Source organism: Fusarium mangiferae (assembly GCF_900044065.1).
Source record: "Fusarium mangiferae strain MRC7560 genome assembly, contig: FMAN_scaffold028, whole genome shotgun sequence".
NCBI classification, from domain to species: Eukaryota; Fungi; Ascomycota; class Sordariomycetes; order Hypocreales; family Nectriaceae; genus Fusarium; species Fusarium mangiferae.
In genome coordinates, this window is record NW_024573948.1 from 85,184 (window position 1) to 102,195 (window position 17,012).

The window sequence follows — 17,012 nt, forward strand, 5'->3', positions numbered from 1 at the left end:
TAATATTAATTTAATTTTAGTATTAGTATATTAATACTAAAGTAAATTTTTCTTAGTATTAGTATATTAATATTAAAATAAATTAGTATTAGTATATTAATATTAAAATTAAATTAGTTTAGTAAATACTAAAAAAAAATACTAATTAATATAAATACTAAAAAAAAAATACTAATAGTATAYTAATACTAAAAAAAATTTAATATTAATATATTAATACTAAGGAATTTTTAGTATACTAAAAATACTAAAATACTAATTAGTATTTTGGAAAACCCTGGTAGTGGTGGAGGCCGAGGTAGGCCCTTGCGTAGTTGACAGTATCGTAGACACCATTGTAGACTTTTCATCTTCTTTAGTCGAGGCGCCATCATCGCCAGTATCATTATCGTCCTCGTTCTTGTCACCGGGCTCTTTCTCCGGGACAGGCTTGGCAGTCGGGGCAGGAGGCTTGGCCGCGTCACCACCTCCAGGAACACCATACAACTTCCAAAACCATCCAAAGGGAAAGATGACAATAGCGGCACCATTATCATCTGTGGTGGTGGTCGTACCAGTGAATGAAATGTAATCTTTGTTTTGCTCAGGGACATATGTGGCTACTGTGCCGTCTGTGCCTGTGACAATGCTATTCGCCAAGGCAACCTCTGAAGATGGCACGGTACTTGTTCTTGTTGGTTGCCTTGAGATCGTTAACGTCTTCTCATTCGTCATGGACTCATGGACAGATGTTGTGATTCTTCCTGTAGTCTGAGGAGTAGTTGAGAGTTGGGCGGTATCTTGCGAGTTTGGCAGACTCGTTAGGCTTTCTAAATTCGCTGTGCTGGATGCCATTCCCGGCTGAGAACTCTCGAGGGTCTGAGAAGCTTCCGTCGGCGGTCAAGGCCTCAGTGGATGGAATTGTACTGCCCGGCTCATCCTGAGTTTGAACTGCAGTAGATGTTGGATCGTATGTGCCAGTTGGTCCTTCGTAAAGTGTCGTTAACAGCGATGTTTCACTAGGAGGGTTGTCCGTGTCGATAGCTGTACCGAGTTCCTGGGACCGTGAAATTTCAGAGGTTTCGGGCGACACGACAGAGGGATTTGGCGAAGTGGTTGAAATTTGTTGAATTGCGGTGTCAATGGCTGGCAAAGTAGCCGTGGTGCTACGAGCATGGAAGGATGTGTTAACACCAGGCGTGGCCCCCATGGAAGGCTCAATGGCAGTCGGGTCTTGTCCAGTCAGCGGATGCGTCTTGCTGAAGAGAAGCTCCTGAGTGGTGGGAGTGTCGGGAAGCAATGCTGTCCAGTCAATTCCACTAGAAGTTGCAGAAGTGCCTCCTCCTAATGGCGGGGCAGGAATGCTCCCAGGAGAGAGACTGAGAGCTTCAGAGGTGGCATGATCAATACTTCCTTCAGTACCGGTATTGGGATCGATACCAGTACTCTCGAAAGAGTCAAGAGAGTGAAGCGTACTTTCGTCAACCAGTTGGCGCGTTGGAGTTGGGAGGAGAATATGAAGAGAAGTGCCAATGCTAGTAGTATTGCCTGGAAGGGTCCTGCTAGTCAAATGAGTGGCAGCTGATGGCAGTTCATAAGCTTGGGTGTATCTCTTCAACAAATGTGCGTCACCAAGAAGATTGGCCTGGGACTTCCTCACTAAAAGGTCAAGAAGAACTACTTTAAGTTGGTAAAAAGAGACCATTGTGTCGAGGCGAAGTAGAAAGAGCCAAAAGAGCAACAAGTGAATGAAAGAACGCGACAATGGAAACAGAGACTGAAATGTGATTATCGAACGAAGAAGAAAAAAGCGGTCGTTCGAAAACCGTGGACCTGGGGATCGTGAGGTACCAGATATAGCAACGTTGGCATAGCCATGACAAGCCAACAGCAGCTGGACCAACATGTCGAGGCTGGCGCAATCTATTTGGGAAAGACACGAGTTTCCCGCTGAGATTAAGAGGAGCGTAACGCGCAATGTGACCCAATCCAACTGACCAATGTTCACGACCAATTCTATTGTATTAGTGGGTAGTTGTTGGTTCCAACGACTTTGCAAGTCCTTCTATTATCAGCGCTTCAGGCAGTCGACCAAGGACCTGCACACTATAATTAACCCAGCGGGGATGTTAGCGCTTTGTTCTGGCCCCTACCTAAATCATCAGGTCATAATGCGAAGTTTACAGGGTTGTCGGCCAACAACCAACAACCAACCGACTCTGCGATCCACGTTGTAGGAGTCCTAGGCCTTGCAACTTTTTGCACAATATCAGTAGACATGTCTCCTTCTTCCATGAATAATGTCGAAAACTATCACGGCAATCAGAGCCGAATAGAAAGCTCCGTGAAGTGTCATTGACTTAGTGAGGAACTTTACCGTGTATTGATCTAAGTTCACTGCAGCGCCAGCCTGGAACGCAAACCCCGATACCATTTGGACTCTTTGCCTCTGGACTGCGACTAAGATAGTGCAAGCTTTGATTCATTCTGAGATTCCCCGTGTATCAGATCTCTCTAGGTAACATGCCTGATTAGAAGCCATTGGCGATGGTGCTCAGTGAATTCTCTTTGGGATCTGTGTCTCAGCGCTGTCAAGTCATTCACTAACACTCTGTAGACCCGGGTATGAAGTTAGGACTGGATTGGCGGTCACACCTAAGGACGAGGGGGCTCTAGGATCAAACATGCAATTCTAATGACCTCTATTCAGAACACGATCGCCCCTCCGTCTACGACAATGTCCGTTCCGTTCATGTAAGTTCCCGCAGAGCTTGCCAACAGTACCACCGCACCCGTCAACTCGCAAGGAGCACCCATACGGCCACTTGGGTTCCGTTCCGCCCAAATCCTACGATGCCCAGATATTCCGTCGCCCTCATTCAAGATTGTGTCCATATACCCTGGACTGATAGTGTTGGTGCGAATGCCATAGCGAGCCCACTCCGCAGCCAGACAGTTCTTTAGCGTCAATAATGCTGCTTTGCTGACATTATAAGCCGCTTGGGGTTGGGGATAGTTAACACGGTGTGCTGAGATGGAAGACGTGAAGGTAATTGATCCTCCAGTGCCTTGCTTGACCATTTGACGGGCTGCAGCTTGTGCACAGATGAACGACCCAGTCGTGTTGATGTCAATAATCTTGCGCCACTGAGATACAGGCATTTCCAACGTGTCGACACATCCAACGACACCGACAAAGCAGACTAGGCCGTCAACTGAGCCGAGAGTCGCCACTGTCTCCTCAACGGCGTCTTGTACTGCTTTTTCATCTGTCACGTCGACCTTCATTGTCTTGATTCTTGCATTAGGGAAACGCGTTTGAAGAGAGGCGATTTCGTCCTTGGCTTGTGTGGGATTAACATCAAGGATTGCAAGACCTTCGAGTCCATGTTCCAAAAGAGCGTTGCATGAAGCAAGTCCAAGGGTACCTGTACCCCCAGTAACGATAAAGTTGCCGCGCACAGAAAATCGCTCTTTGGCTCCAGTGGCTGGATCGATGGTGGCTTTGTTGCTTGGTGGTGCAGTCAAAGACGATGCTGAGCCGTCGCTGAGGATCATGGAGGGGACTGCTCTCGCAGTAAGCGCTTCCCTACCAGGAAGCTCTGTAGCACCGGGAGTCATTTTTGTTACGTCTATAGATCGGAGAATGCAGGAAAGATGTTAGAAGGAGTGTAGATGATCTGATCTGCGAGGTTCACACGAAAACCACCCTTATAACCCGGAGCAAGTGCCCCATGTCCGATGGCTTCGTCGGAGTACTGTCACCCGAGACGTTACAAAGGCTGTGCATACAGATGGTGGAGACAAGGTTCAATAATAACCACAAATTCAGCTCTTGTTCTATCGAGTATTCTGCAGTATTCCAACGTCTCTACCGCTTCATTTCTCCGACTCTTTCTGGCCCATATTACAATGGATGATATCTACGCACAACTCGAGCGACGCGCCCTGAGCCTTCTGCATCAATTACACCAACGATCCTCAGATGCCAGGGCCATTATCATTTTGGCTGGTCCTCCAGGATCGGGAAAGTCAACTATCGCTTCTCAAGTCGTACAAAGGATCAATTCCCTCCACGGAACTCCGATAGCAAAAGTTCTTCCAATGGATGGATATCATTACTCGCGCTCGCATCTCGACAGTCTCCCAAACCACGTTGAAGCCCATGCACGAAGGGGAGCACATTGGACATTTGACGGTCAAGCGGTTCTTGGTATGGTCAAGCAATTACACGAATCACGAGAGAGGCCATTCGCTACGTTGTATATGCCGAGCTTCGACCATGAGATAAAAGACCCGGTTCCTGATGCCATTGAGATAAGCCCAGATGTCAAGATTGTTTTGGTGGAGGGCAATTGGCTCCTGTACAATGAACACCCTTGGAATCAGATTGCCAATTATGCAGATGATGCTTGGTTCGTTGATGTCGACCCTCAACTGGCATTACAAAGAGTTGCGAAAAGGCATGTTGCATGCGGCATTGAGAAGACGCTTGAGGCGGCGATGGATAGAGCAAGGAACAACGACATGAAGAACGGAGAGGATATACGGCGTGGTCTGATTCAGCCCAACATCATCGTCAAAAGTGTTCAAGACGCGTGAACCACTCTAGTTGCGCCTAGTCAATAAAACGCAATTTGGGTTCAATAAGATCATGAGGCTAATTGGTCAACGTCGAGCTTCTGATCACCCCCATATTTGTCGGTCTCCAGGCCTCCGAAGGTGGTTACTCCGCACTTGGTGGCTGTTGCAAGTGTCGGCCAACAGTGCTCCGATGAACGAATGACGCTAGTTTCGAACCTTGCCCTCATGATAACTCCCCCTTCTCTTCGTGACAACGCGTGCATATGCGAGACTAAAGATGGGTCGTCCTCCGATGCACGGTTCTTCGAGCCAACCTCGAGCTTGTCTCAATTGCCAGAAGCGCAAAAGCCGATGCCAACCTAGCGTCAATGGCCCTGGGCCTTGTTCATACTGCGCCCGCGCAGGCAAGGACTGCAGCTTCGTGAATCCACCTGATCGGACACGGCTTACGCGAAAGAACCTCGATGCGATTGAGCTACGCTGTAATAAGCTTGAGGCTCTGGTCCGGTCGCTGCATCCTGATATGGACATCGATGCTGCTCTCGCTAACCTAGAGTCTGGCCAACAAGTCATCAGACGAACTGAGCCAGAGTCGGACGATGACTCTCCTGAGCACGAGGAGCCAGCGCATGAGTATGAGTGGAGTGAGCCATCATTACCACCAGATTTCGACAGCCAAAACGATGAAGCCGCGGCTATGGATGGTATGGCTACGCTGAACAGCCTTGATGCTGGATATTTAGGTATATCGGCCCATCATCAATCTCACCATCACACCAAATGGTTCGGAATCTAACTCCCGCCAGGCAGTAGTTCGGGCGCAAACCTTCTACAAGAAATCGCATCAATGCTTCCAGAACTCGCGGCGTCAAATTCCCCCGCCACAAGCCATGGAAAGTCTCCCAGTCAAACGCACAAGTCAAAACCGTCCCTTGATCCGCCGAATCTAGCAAACGAATCATTGACAAACTATTTCGTCGATGCCTACTTCTTATTCTATAATGTATCATATCCAATTCTTCACGAGCGATCCTTCCGCCAGAAACTTGCCGCTCGGGGCATGCGTCGTGGCAAGTCATCGTGGAACATCATCTATTACCTTGTGCTAGCCATCGGGCACTGGATATCAACGTCAGATAGGCACCACGCAGGGTCGCGATTCTACACGGCTGCGAGGAACTCGTTGTCAATCCATATGCTAGAATCTGGGACGCTTGAAACGTTGCAAGCGCTTCTTCTGATGAGCAATTATTTGCAGAAGATGGACAAGCCAAACACAGGCTATCAGTTCACAGGTATCGCGTACAAGATGGCGCTTGGACTTGGAATGCATCGAGAATCGCCGAAGCTACAAGATAACGTTGGACTTGAAAGGAGGAGACAGTTGTTCTGGGTCCTTTACTGCTTCGATAGCGGGTTCAATATTACAACAGGGAGACCGCCATATGCGCAGGAAGGTATCATCGATACCGCACTACCAAGAAATATTGACGACAAGGTAATTCATTTATCCGGTAGCGGCGTTGATCGTGATATGCATACTAACAACAACAGGACCTCGAACCTACCATGCCCCTCCCTCCTGAACTCGACACACCAACCACACTATCTGCCATCATCGCACAAGCAGAACTTGCGAAACACGCAAATTCGCTATATCTGGAGTATCTCACCGCGAAGACATCCAACACCAAGGTCGAGTACCAAGTCGCCGAGACTATAGAACGGACTCTCACCGACTGGCGGCAGAAGCTGCCACAATACTTCACTTCTGCAGACGTCCCAGTATGGTTCGCTGGTCCGCGGGCTGTTGTTCTGTGGAAAGAACAGAATCTGCGCATTCTTCTTTGGCGCGGAAGTAAGCGAACTCACCCGTATCTGCCGAACAAGACCGATGCGGAGACACGCTGTCTTGATGCTGCTATGCAAAGCATCAACGATATAACGTCTTTCTGCCGTGAAAATGAAGGTATCTTGCATCTGGGCATCGTCTGGTATGCCACATATTTCTTGTTTCAAGCCGCTCTTGTTCTTGAAGCGAGCTATCTAGATCGTGAGGCCCAGGACAAGCTGGATAGCGAGACGGCCGATTGGCGGTTGATGGTCCACAAGGCGCAGAGCTGCCTGGTAACTTTCTCAGCGAGAAGCAGATCAGCCAAGCGGTGCTTGGAGATCTTGGAACTCATAGATAGAAGGGCAGAAACAGCAGCGAACACTCGTCGAACTGTCCTCACAGTACCTGAGCTTGTTGAAGAAGCACCAGCTACGCTACAGGCCCCAGTGGGTGACACTGAGGCATCGCTTCCACCGGCTGATCTACAGACTTTTGGTGGAGATCTCTCCATGGGGGCGTGGACACTGAACGACGATGGATCAGATCCTACGATGAGGATGATTATGGATAATACCCCATGGGGATACCTCGATAACGCACCCATGGATACTCTGTTTAACGACTGGTTACCCCAAGATACCTTTGAAGAATAATTGTTTGGGAAATCTCTGTATCTTAGCATTGCTTGTTACTAAGGGAGTATATAACCGCCATCAATGATGATGTCTGATCCAGTGGTATAAGTAGACGCATCACTGGCCAAATACAAATACAAGCCCTTGATTTCCTTTACATGCCCCTGTCTGCCTAGCACCGACATGCGATAAGCTTCGTTGAGTGCCAGTGGGCCAGCTCCCATCTTGGTATCGAAGAAGCCTGGGGACACGATGTTGACGCGGGCGAACTCTCTCCACTCGCGGGCCAATGACTTGCCAAAATGCGTCACGAATGCTTTCGTGCCATTGTAAATAGGTTGGTCAACAGGAACGTTGACGATGTGTGCGCTCATACTAGAAGTGATGATGAGAACGCCGCTACCTTGTTGCTTGAAGACCTCGCCGACATATTTGGAACAGTAGACAACGCCATTGACTGCGAAGGGTCAGATGGGTACTCGGTGGGGGACAAGAGATGGATTTGACATACCGTTCACGGACATTTGCTTGTCGAATTCGGGGAGAGTCTGTTCCAGGATCGGCTTACTGATAGCCATTCCAGCATTGGCGACGAAAACATCTATTCTGCCAAAGTCTTGTACAACCTGCCTTACTGTCTTTTGTACGGACTCCGCATCGGATACTGTCGTCATGTCAACTTCAGGTCCTCATGTTTGAATGAGACGCCATAAACATACCATCGACTTTGTAAGCAGCAGTCTTGACATTGTGTTTAGTCCCAAGATCCTGGGCTTTTTGGATAGCCACGTCGTTTCTGAAAGATTGTCAGTGATTGAGTAGGAATATTGATATGAACAGTGCGACTTACGAATTGTACCATAATACGACATGAGCGTTGGCCTCAGCCATTCCCTCCGCGACAGCATAGCCAATACCGTCAGCGCCGCCAGTCACGACAACTACCTTGCCAGTCATCTTGAATTGCTCCAAGACATTGGTAGGGGTGTCGGGAAAGGGTCTAGGGAAGCCATCCCGCAGGACGGTACAGTCGGATTCGTTCATAGACATCTTAGTGGCGATCTTGCAATTTGGTGTTGAATGAGGATTGGCTACATTCTCAATGACGGTGAGAATATTTATAGTGTTACTGGCGATTTGATGATCTCCATCTTTATCGGGGTTTTGTCGACCGATACAAGCGCAAGAGCGCAACTGACTCGCCCTCGTGCTAGCTTAAGCGGGGTCACGGTTCACTGTGACCGACGCCATTGAGAGGTCAGTAAATGCTGTGATTGGTTGCTTTAGTTCCATGGGGATGGCCATTCAGTGACCACAAATTTGCTTCTAGAATCTAGAACTGCAAGTCGGAGTTTTCTCTCCTTCGTGACCATGTGTATTGTCAGGGAGTCGGGGATCCGGGGTAAGAGGCGGACAACATGGCGAGGAGCGATATGTTATTATGTACTTGGATGGAATCCGGGAAACTTTTGTAGAAACAGCAGTGTCGCACAATATTGCGGGCGTCAAGACAGAGGAAGAGAAGCAGAGAAGTAGGGACGTAGGGCAATCGAACCGAATGCCTACTGTTTAGGCCAGACCGTCTTCGTCGCCAGGCTCGTCGGAGTATCCCTTTTGGTTGAAGGGTTAGCGACCTTATTTCAACAAAGCCTACAACTCCCTTTAGTCGTGTTTGTAGCTCCCCAAATATTGTAGAACTAAAGTTAGTGTTAGCCCTTGCAAAGCTTTCGAATGATCCCACTAGCCCGGGACCTAATCTCGATGAGGGCATTCCCCGCGGGGAAGATCTGGGGTCTGGAACTCCCCCGGAGTTCAGTGAACCGTAAGACTGTGCATGGGCATTTCTCTGCTTCATAGGTTAACTTGACTATTTAATCGACTGGGGTCCTCTTTTACTGGACTCTTTGTTCCATCACACCAACTTCAATCTCTAAAGTGTCCCTATTTGCCCAGATTACAATTACAGCAACATGACTTCCAAAGATTCAGAGAAGCCAACTATCGTCCATGACCCAGAACCGATTGACCTCTTTACCAAGGAGTCACTGGGCATGGATAACCAAGTCTACGAAACCAAGTTTGCATGTAGGTTCTAACGAGCCTGAATATCTCTATGGCACTGACTAAGTCTGCCAGCACTTGGACGATGGGCCGTTGTCAAGACCTTTTGGAAGGCTCTCCTTTTCTGCATGATCTTGAATTGGGCAGCCCTGAACGATGGCGTAAGCACGATTCCCCGCTACATCTATCTCTATCTCTGCTAACAATTCCCTGCAGTTCCAGCAACAGATCCCCGGTAACGTAATCCCGATGCAAGCCTTCATCAACACCATGTCCGACACTACAATCAACGGCAAGCCAGCCGTCAGCGCTCGAGTTGTGTCCTACTGGCAGGGTTTTGCTGAGATGTCCAAGACTCTCGGCATGTTCACTGGTGGTTACTTTGCCGATAGACTGGGTAGAAAGTTAGTCTTTGACCTTTCTCGGCCCTGTTAATATGCTGACTAGTCTCCAGGAAGGCTCTCTGCGGTGCGATCGTTATACTTCTCGGAGGCTCTATTGCGGAGATCACAGCATCTGGCTGGAAGAGTTGGCTCGGAGCTGCTGTTCTGGTCCGGCTTGGTGTCGGACTTGCACAGTCGATCCTCATCACCTATGTCTCGGAGCTCACACCTTTCCAGATTCGAGGTCTGATGATTGGTGCTTATCAACTATGCCTTGGCATCGGACAGCTTATCAGTGCGATCGCAACACAACTCATTACTATCCATCAGCCGACCAAATGGAGACCTCTGATTGCCACCGAGTTCATTTTTACTGGAGTATGTATCTACCGTCCAGCAAACGGGAAGCTAGAAACTAACTGTCCTCCTTAAGCTTCTTATCTTGATGGTATGGCTCGTTCCCGAGTCTCATATCTACTACGCTCGTAAGGGAGACGACGACAAGGCCAAGAAGTCAATGCTCACACTCTACGGTAACATTGATGGATACGATGTCGTAAGTACCTTCCCATAAACAGATTCAGCAGCCAGGACTAATATTATGCCCTGCTAGGAACATGAGTACCGTGTCATTCAGCACGGTATTGAAGCTGAGCGACAGCTACATCTCGAGTCCAAGTCTTCCTCCTTCTTTGAGATCTTCGACAAGCATAACTGGCGAAGAACTTTGGCTGGATGCATGGGTATCTGCAGTCAATGGGCAGCAGGAGCACCAATTGTGTTCTCGTACTCGACAGTAAGTTTTGTCTGTAATCGTGTATGTTATACAGAGCTGACAGGTCGCCAGTATTTCTTCGCTGTCGCTGGCCTGAAGGATCCCTTTCTCGTCACCATCATTACGTGAGTACAGGAGTCGCGAGTCTATTGTTCTTCTTTCGCTAACGGTGCCAGCTTCGTTCTACTTATTATCGCAATTGTGTCGTCTCTAATCGCTTGCGAGTTCATTGGTCGCAGACCTCTTCTTGTCGGGTGAGTCTGAACCAGAAAGCAGATGATACCGATGTTGACCGACTATCTAGTGGATGTTTCGCCATGATGCTTTTCAACGTCGGCCTAGGAACTACTGGTTTCTTCAAGAACCCAGCATCGGACAAGGCTGCCTTGGGGTGTCTTCTCCTCTGGGTCATTGCTTACGGCTGTTCAGCCGGACCAATTGGTTTTGTTGCCGCCGGCGAAACTTCAACTCCACGTCTACGAGCCCAGACGACCTCATTCAATCTGGGCTGCTATGGTCTTGGATTGTAAGTTACCTTTTCCGATTCACGGACTGTTGGCTAACATATGATCTTCAGTGTCGTCTTCCAATGGACGGTTTCTTACATGATCAGCCCGGATGCTGGTAACCTTGGCGTCAAGGCGGTGTTTGTCTGGGCTGGATTGTTGGTACCCACGACTGTTCTTCTTTGGTTCTTCTACCCCGAGGTCAGTGCTACGCAAATGGCTACAAAGCGACTTACACTAACATTCTTAGACCTATGGTCGAAGTTACTGGGAGCTCGACGAGCTTTATGCCCGGAATATCCCCGCTTGGCGATTCAAGAATACTCCAACTTTGGTTGACGAAAGTGGTGGCAAGAACCGAGCTCTGATGTCTGGACGAAATGAACATTCAACAAACCAGAATATCATGACTTGATCGATACAAGAGCATTCATCAAGTTAAGTTGGCTGGTGTTCAAACTTGTCTCGGTATCCTAAACTGTGCCATCGGTGCTGTCTCTTGTACCAATGCACGAGGACGATGATCTTTGGTCTGCTCTGTTGCCTTCAGTGTATATATAAGTAATTTGGACAGCACCCTTCCATTTAATGCAACCTGAAAACATTCACACGAGAAGTCAGAGTGGAGGCGATGACTGAGATTAGACTGTATTGGAGATCCTGCCCTGTTCAAACCTCAGCGCTACTAACTTGCGAATGAGAAAGCCAGCCCATCGCCATATATGAAAGCCTCAGACCCAGTGAGTGGTGGCTCCGTAATTTCCGCCATCAGCAGGGCGAAGAAAGTCACTTCGAGTGATCTTGCCATTCGCCTGTCGACGTCCCTTGATAAGGCTAGTAGAGGTTGCCTTGAAGTCTGCATCCTGCCAAGATCCACCCTTCTCCCAGTTGTTGCCCTTACCCTTCACCGAAGTGAGCGTGTTCTGCTTGCTCAGGCTACTGGAGCCGGCATTGTTGGCTGCAAGGTTGTTCTCATAGGTAGCCTTGGAAGAGCGTTGGTTGAAACCTTCCTCGCGGTTCTTCCAAGCAGTGTTGTGGATGAGAGTCATGTCACCGGGCATGTTGTTGTCGCTGAAGCCACGGCGGTTACGGAAGGAGAAGTTGTTGCGAGCGACATGGTTGACGTTGGCTCGGTTGACGGGTGATCCACCGCCGAGCTTGATGCCAATGCCATCTCCTCTGTAAGGGTTGAAGTTCCAGCGATTCACACCATTGTCGAAAATGATATTATCAAGGATGGTGACAGAAGATTTGAACTCATATAGATCGATACCATCATCAGCATTCTCATAGCTGCGAATACCACGGATGATGTTGCCAGCACCTGAGCCTTCCTTGATAGCCATACCATCAGCATTTTGGCCATTGTTGCGTGGATCAGCGTTGTTATAGGTGTCGAGATAGACTATTTCGTTGTTTGAGATACTGTTCTGCATGTGGAAGCCAGTCTCATAGTTGCTGTGGGTGGTCAAGCGCTCGAAGTAGTTGTTGTGTGAATCCTTCACGTAGACACCATAGGGGCCCTTGGTGAGAGTGATGTGGATGAATCTCCAGTACTCTGCCTTCTCGACATGAAAGATGCCGCGATCCTTGCCAGCAAGGCTGGCACCAAGGGCAGCCGGAGTACCAGGCATCTTGTCACCGTCAATGATGACTTCTTCATTGTTGTAGGACCTGATGGTGTAGGGCTTGCTAGAGGATCCTTTCTTGGTGAAGTGGATGTTCTTGGACGGGTGGTAGGTTCCCTTTCGGAGATATATGGTGTCTCCAGCACTGGCAGCATTAACTGCAGCCTGGATGTCGGCCAGAGGGGAGCTGCTAGAGCCTGAACCACTGCTCGATCCGTTGGGAGCGACGAAGATGTCTTTGGCCAGGGCTGTAGGTAGCACGGCGAGTATGTACTTGAAGAGAAGCATGATAAAGGAATGTGAATGGAAACGAGCCTATGAAGGAGCGACAAAGAAAATAATGAGGAAAATATTTTGATTCAAGTTCAACTTTGGCTTCACAAGATATCTTCTTTCCTTTTGTAGCTCCATCGACCCATGCTTTCACACATTCTTCTGGAAGTTCGGGTTTCCAGCGATGCCACTGTCATTATACACATGGCACTTGGCGCCTCGGCACTCTTGGCTGTGTGGGTTGCTGCTGAAGACTACGAGTAAGAGCTCAAGCCAAAGCCAAGATACAGTAAGCTTAAATTTCCACAAATGGCGGAGAGTTTTATCTTGAATCTCTGGTCACTTTTTCCTGCCTCAAGCCACGCGTCATACTCCATGATCGGACGTAATTCCCATAATGGTTGTTGCGGAGCCTATTGTCCCGAGTTTTGATTGAAGCCAAGATATCCAAGAAACGATCGGGCCGTGTCAGTCTGTCAAGACTCTTGGCGGGTTTGAAGCCACGAGAGAAGACCTTGGCAACTCTTCAATACGGCATTGACCGGATATGGACTCCACTCTAATCTCAAGATAGGCCGGTATGGGGTTATCCATTATTAAAAGTTGATGATCTCATGCTCAAGATATAAAGACTATTAAAACCATGAGTCGACAAGCAGCAATATGGCTCAAGATTGTATTCAATTTCTGCCATCCGTTTCTATTACAATTGTATATAGTAAAGTACCATCCTATCTATCTGTATAATCTATCCTTCCTATATTATCCTGGTGCCCATCACAATATCTCCTCATTAAATCATCTGTCTCTATTTTGTTTCCTCGGTGGAGCCTAAGTTTCTATCTTCGTTGCCTAGTAGGTGTAAACCTGCTCCGGCCCTAGGGATCCATAGTCCCCGGAGCCATAGGGGTTGGATAGTGTGACCTGCTGGCCGTTCACATCACTCACGCCGAACCAAGCAAGCTCCTTATCTCTCACGACAGTAATGACAGCAAAAGGAGGAGCAGGCTCAGTAGCATAGCCCCAAGAGATACTGAAGCTAGATCCATCAGTGCAAGGTTCATTAGCCCAGCTTTCTGTAGCAGCACTGGAGCCAGGCACACGGATGATGGTACATCGCTCAGTCTTGTCATCAGCCTCAACTATGAAGTTATAGTCACATCCATCGCCGTCTTCACCGCAATAACGCGTGAGGTTCTGGATTGCCCAAGTCTTGCCGACAACAGGTATGGGGCTAGAGTATATACTAGCCACTGGTTGAGTGCCGTTGGTCGGGACGGGAAAGGAGGGGTGAGTTGCGGCTGAAGTTGCTGTGTAGGTGATATGAGCTGAAACGCAAAGTTCTGGGTGAGCCGGGCTGCATCCTCCAGGGACAATAGGGATTGGGGTGAAGGTCGGGGGAAGTCCCGTATGATAAGGCAGTGGGCATGATCCAGGATGAGCAAGATTGCAACCTCCTGGTATACCAGGGATGAGAGTGAAAGTCTCAACGGGAACTGTGTCGTTCTTGCTGGCAGATGCAATCCCTGTCTTGGTGGGCTGCGCAAGAGATGCCGTGGCAGAAGAACAATACTCGCGAATTCGTACACTATCTTCGCCAACACAGGCTGTCAGGGTGCAAGAGCATGCTACTTCTGGTGTTCCAGCCGTGATGCAAGCGTTGTAAGCCTTCTCACAGTCATCGTAGGATGTAAGAGGAAGGGCCAACACGGCTGAGACGAGAGTCAAGAGTGAGACGAGCTTGTTCATGACTGGGAAAGAGATCTAGTTGATGTTGAACGATTAGGTGGGTAATAAGGCGTGAAGATTGAAAATATCTTTGTTCTCCGATATGCTGTGATGTTATCGGTTGGTGATGTTTCAATCTCAGACGACATGTCTTGGAGGTTATATAGTCAGATGGTGAAGCTCAGCGTTGATTCTGTTAGTACCCCAACCTCCTTCTTACTGTGTGCTTTTCTCTCATGACAAAACGCAAAGTTTGAGCTAGAAAGGGCTCTATCAAAAGCCTCCACTCTTCAAATGGTTTGCCAATGTTAAGAGAGTCGACTCATGGATCTGACATCAACATCACACTACAGAAAGCCCAGCCACTGTCATTATAATATTTTCACCACTCTCACAGCTGAATTACTGTCGAGCAGCCGATGATTTGCGTGGCCAGCTGCTCAGCCAACCTCCGATTTACACAATGGCTCCGCTAACACGAGAGGATCATTGAAGGCCTAGAGCGAAAGCAGCAAAGACGTTATTCTTACTGGCAAGCGAGAAAAGTCTAATTGACACTCAACGAATCAAGTTGCCGTGCCGTGCATGTAGCACGTTGTTGAAAGGGATAACGCAAACCTTAAATCGATGGTTGCCAACTTCTGGAATGTGATTGATATAATAAACATCTGATGTAATTGTTTATCTACTGCTATTCCTTTCTTTCATTGAAACCTCGTAACTTGAAGGTAAGCCCGAGACTTGGGTTTTGTCTTCGGTCCATATTGTCTCTGTTATACTGCAACTAACCAGTCAGTGGCAAGATTTTTAGTGCTAAGAATATATTAATGGTTCACCGTTTTTCTATCACACCTTCTCTAATTTTATTGCTCTTATCGTGCGTAATGTATTCGTATTACATACACTTTTGTTCAGGCTATGGCCAAAGATTCTTGCCTCTTTCTGCTTAATAGATGTCGTTCCCCTTTTTAGATTCCAAACATGCTACTGAAACACATTCTAGTAAAGTTGAAAGCATTTTGCTGATCGTCCTCGTAGTGAGCTACCACGTAGCTGGCGTTATTGGGGCGTTGGAAGCCATAACTGATGGTGCCATTATATGGACCGTCAACAATATCATGATGCTCAGTCTTGTCAAATTTGCCGCGCAAGCACGCCAACAGATCAGCCTGTATACCTGGACCACTTGTGAACTTTCCGCAGGGAGTCTTGCGAGTCTCAATGCATGCGATGACAATCACGGCAATTCCAAAGCCCAACAGAACGCCGGTGTAGAATTTGTACCAGGTGGATGATATGCAGGGCAAGACAGTAGACTTGGCTCCTTTGATGCCCATGTACCAGGTTGTTATCAGGGCAGTCATCCCGATCACGCCCAGGTAGAAGATAATCACCACGAAAGTCGTCGTAGTGTAGAAAGTGTTTCCCTGTGGGACCATGAACGACAGCGCCAACCCCAGGAGAGCGAGGAGCACCAACGCATAAGTGCATCGAAATGTTCTGCTGCCCCAAAAACCCGAGTTGTGAAATCTTTGGGGTTCAATCGTCGTAGGATTCGCAGCCAATATCTCGAATGATGTCGTGCTGCAGACCACGGGTTGTGGAGAACCAGCAGGGATGTCCTCCATCGAGGCGAATGAGAACTCGTCCGTAAGCCAAAGACAGCTGCACAGCCTCAGCAATCCAAAAAGTGCCATTGGAAAGAAAATGATGTCGACAGCCATCAAAAGTGTGAAACTCGGGGCAGAAGGGTCGATTTGACTGCCCAATAGTAGGATTACGGCCTGCATGCCTTGAACAGTAACAATGAGGGTCTTGATCGCGTCTCTTGATAGCAAGGAAACCCTGTCTCCATCAGGCAGTTGAACACAACGCGGTCGGCTGTACGCGATCATCTCTTCAGATCCATCCCAGCCTTGATCAGTCCAAAACAAGGCATTGCTGGCAGCGAGATCGAATCTATCCCAGTTCTTGGCCCGAATGCGACGGTCAGTGATGGCTCCGTATCGCCAGAGAATGGAAGTCGGATTATAGTGGCATATTCGTTCGTGCCAAGGTGGCCGACTCAGAGAAAGATAAGTCGGTGAAGGTGCACCGATAAGAACATGCGCAATGAGCGGAGCCAAACACAGAGTGAGAAGAGTAATCCAGTCAGAAACCGCGATCTCTTGGCTTTGGTACAAGAGGGGGTTAATAAACACAGTCATCCTTGGTCTCTTCAGGTGGCTCTGAATGCCGACTTCGGATTGTGGTGAAGGACAATAAAGAAAGCTTTGGAATGAGGAAGTCTCCTAAACATAAGCACTACAGAAAGAATTTTAATTCTATAACATAAGGGTTATACTGAAATGAAGAATAGTAGAGACAGCTCTATCTATGCTGACATCTAAAACATAGTGCTGATAGAAATAAGATTACCCTGTTGGCTTAAGCCAGGGTAAAGGGGAGGTAAATTAAAGAAGTTAAAAAAGTTTTTTCCTTATTATAAGGTATATAAAAGGCTATTAAGCTTTTAACTTTTAAATTAAAGGCTTAAATAATAAAGGTAATATTAAATTATATTTAATTATAAAGTAAAAGTATTTAAAAATATATAAAAATATAATTTATAAATAGGCCTTTAAGT

The 17,012-nt window shown here is 47.8% G+C and overlaps 9 protein-coding genes across 9 annotated transcripts; 3 read left to right on the forward strand and 6 right to left on the reverse strand.

Annotated features, from left to right (window-relative positions):
* Nucleotides 1-255: 255 nt before the first annotated feature.
* Nucleotides 256-1,684, reverse strand: FMAN_11753 (uncharacterized protein; the record flags this gene model as incomplete). Its single annotated transcript, XM_041826086.1, has 2 exons — nucleotides 256-682; nucleotides 798-1,684. The coding sequence occupies 2 exons, from the start codon at nucleotides 1,682-1,684 to the stop codon at nucleotides 256-258; spliced, it is 1,314 nt and encodes a 437-aa protein (XP_041691402.1).
* Nucleotides 1,685-2,685: 1,001 nt separating this feature from the next.
* FMAN_11754 (uncharacterized protein) lies at nucleotides 2,686-3,600 on the reverse strand (the record flags this gene model as incomplete). Its single annotated transcript, XM_041826087.1, has 1 exon — nucleotides 2,686-3,600. One exon carries the CDS (start codon nucleotides 3,598-3,600, stop codon nucleotides 2,686-2,688), a length of 915 nt encoding a protein of 304 aa, XP_041691403.1.
* Nucleotides 3,601-3,891: 291 nt separating this feature from the next.
* Nucleotides 3,892-4,581, forward strand: FMAN_11755 (uncharacterized protein; the record flags this gene model as incomplete). The annotated part of the gene is made up of 1 exon (XM_041826088.1): nucleotides 3,892-4,581. One exon carries the CDS (start codon nucleotides 3,892-3,894, stop codon nucleotides 4,579-4,581), a length of 690 nt encoding a protein of 229 aa, XP_041691404.1.
* A 259-nt stretch (nucleotides 4,582-4,840) lies between these two features.
* On the forward strand, nucleotides 4,841-7,050 carry FMAN_11756 (uncharacterized protein; the record flags this gene model as incomplete). The annotated part of the gene is made up of 3 exons (XM_041826090.1): nucleotides 4,841-5,306; nucleotides 5,370-6,061; nucleotides 6,118-7,050. The coding sequence occupies 3 exons, from the start codon at nucleotides 4,841-4,843 to the stop codon at nucleotides 7,048-7,050; spliced, it is 2,091 nt and encodes a 696-aa protein (XP_041691405.1).
* Nucleotides 7,051-7,088: 38 nt separating this feature from the next.
* On the reverse strand, nucleotides 7,089-7,989 carry FMAN_11757 (uncharacterized protein; the record flags this gene model as incomplete). Its single annotated transcript, XM_041826091.1, has 4 exons — nucleotides 7,089-7,489; nucleotides 7,544-7,696; nucleotides 7,752-7,828; nucleotides 7,883-7,989. 4 exons carry the CDS (start codon nucleotides 7,987-7,989, stop codon nucleotides 7,089-7,091), a joined length of 738 nt encoding a protein of 245 aa, XP_041691406.1.
* Nucleotides 7,990-9,002: 1,013 nt separating this feature from the next.
* On the forward strand, nucleotides 9,003-11,172 carry FMAN_16268 (uncharacterized protein; the record flags this gene model as incomplete). The annotated part of the gene is made up of 11 exons (XM_041826092.1): nucleotides 9,003-9,117; nucleotides 9,169-9,254; nucleotides 9,310-9,497; nucleotides 9,548-9,854; nucleotides 9,910-10,032; nucleotides 10,090-10,272; nucleotides 10,324-10,376; nucleotides 10,428-10,505; nucleotides 10,556-10,777; nucleotides 10,829-10,958; nucleotides 11,008-11,172. 11 exons carry the CDS (start codon nucleotides 9,003-9,005, stop codon nucleotides 11,170-11,172), a joined length of 1,650 nt encoding a protein of 549 aa, XP_041691407.1.
* Nucleotides 11,173-11,488: 316 nt separating this feature from the next.
* On the reverse strand, nucleotides 11,489-12,673 carry FMAN_11758 (uncharacterized protein; the record flags this gene model as incomplete). The annotated part of the gene is made up of 1 exon (XM_041826093.1): nucleotides 11,489-12,673. The coding sequence occupies one exon, from the start codon at nucleotides 12,671-12,673 to the stop codon at nucleotides 11,489-11,491; it is 1,185 nt and encodes a 394-aa protein (XP_041691408.1).
* An 837-nt stretch (nucleotides 12,674-13,510) lies between these two features.
* Nucleotides 13,511-14,407, reverse strand: FMAN_11759 (uncharacterized protein; the record flags this gene model as incomplete). The annotated part of the gene is made up of 1 exon (XM_041826094.1): nucleotides 13,511-14,407. The coding sequence occupies one exon, from the start codon at nucleotides 14,405-14,407 to the stop codon at nucleotides 13,511-13,513; it is 897 nt and encodes a 298-aa protein (XP_041691409.1).
* A 947-nt stretch (nucleotides 14,408-15,354) lies between these two features.
* FMAN_11760 (uncharacterized protein) lies at nucleotides 15,355-16,593 on the reverse strand (the record flags this gene model as incomplete). Its single annotated transcript, XM_041826095.1, has 1 exon — nucleotides 15,355-16,593. The coding sequence occupies one exon, from the start codon at nucleotides 16,591-16,593 to the stop codon at nucleotides 15,355-15,357; it is 1,239 nt and encodes a 412-aa protein (XP_041691410.1).
* Between the last annotated feature and the right edge of the window lie 419 nt (nucleotides 16,594-17,012).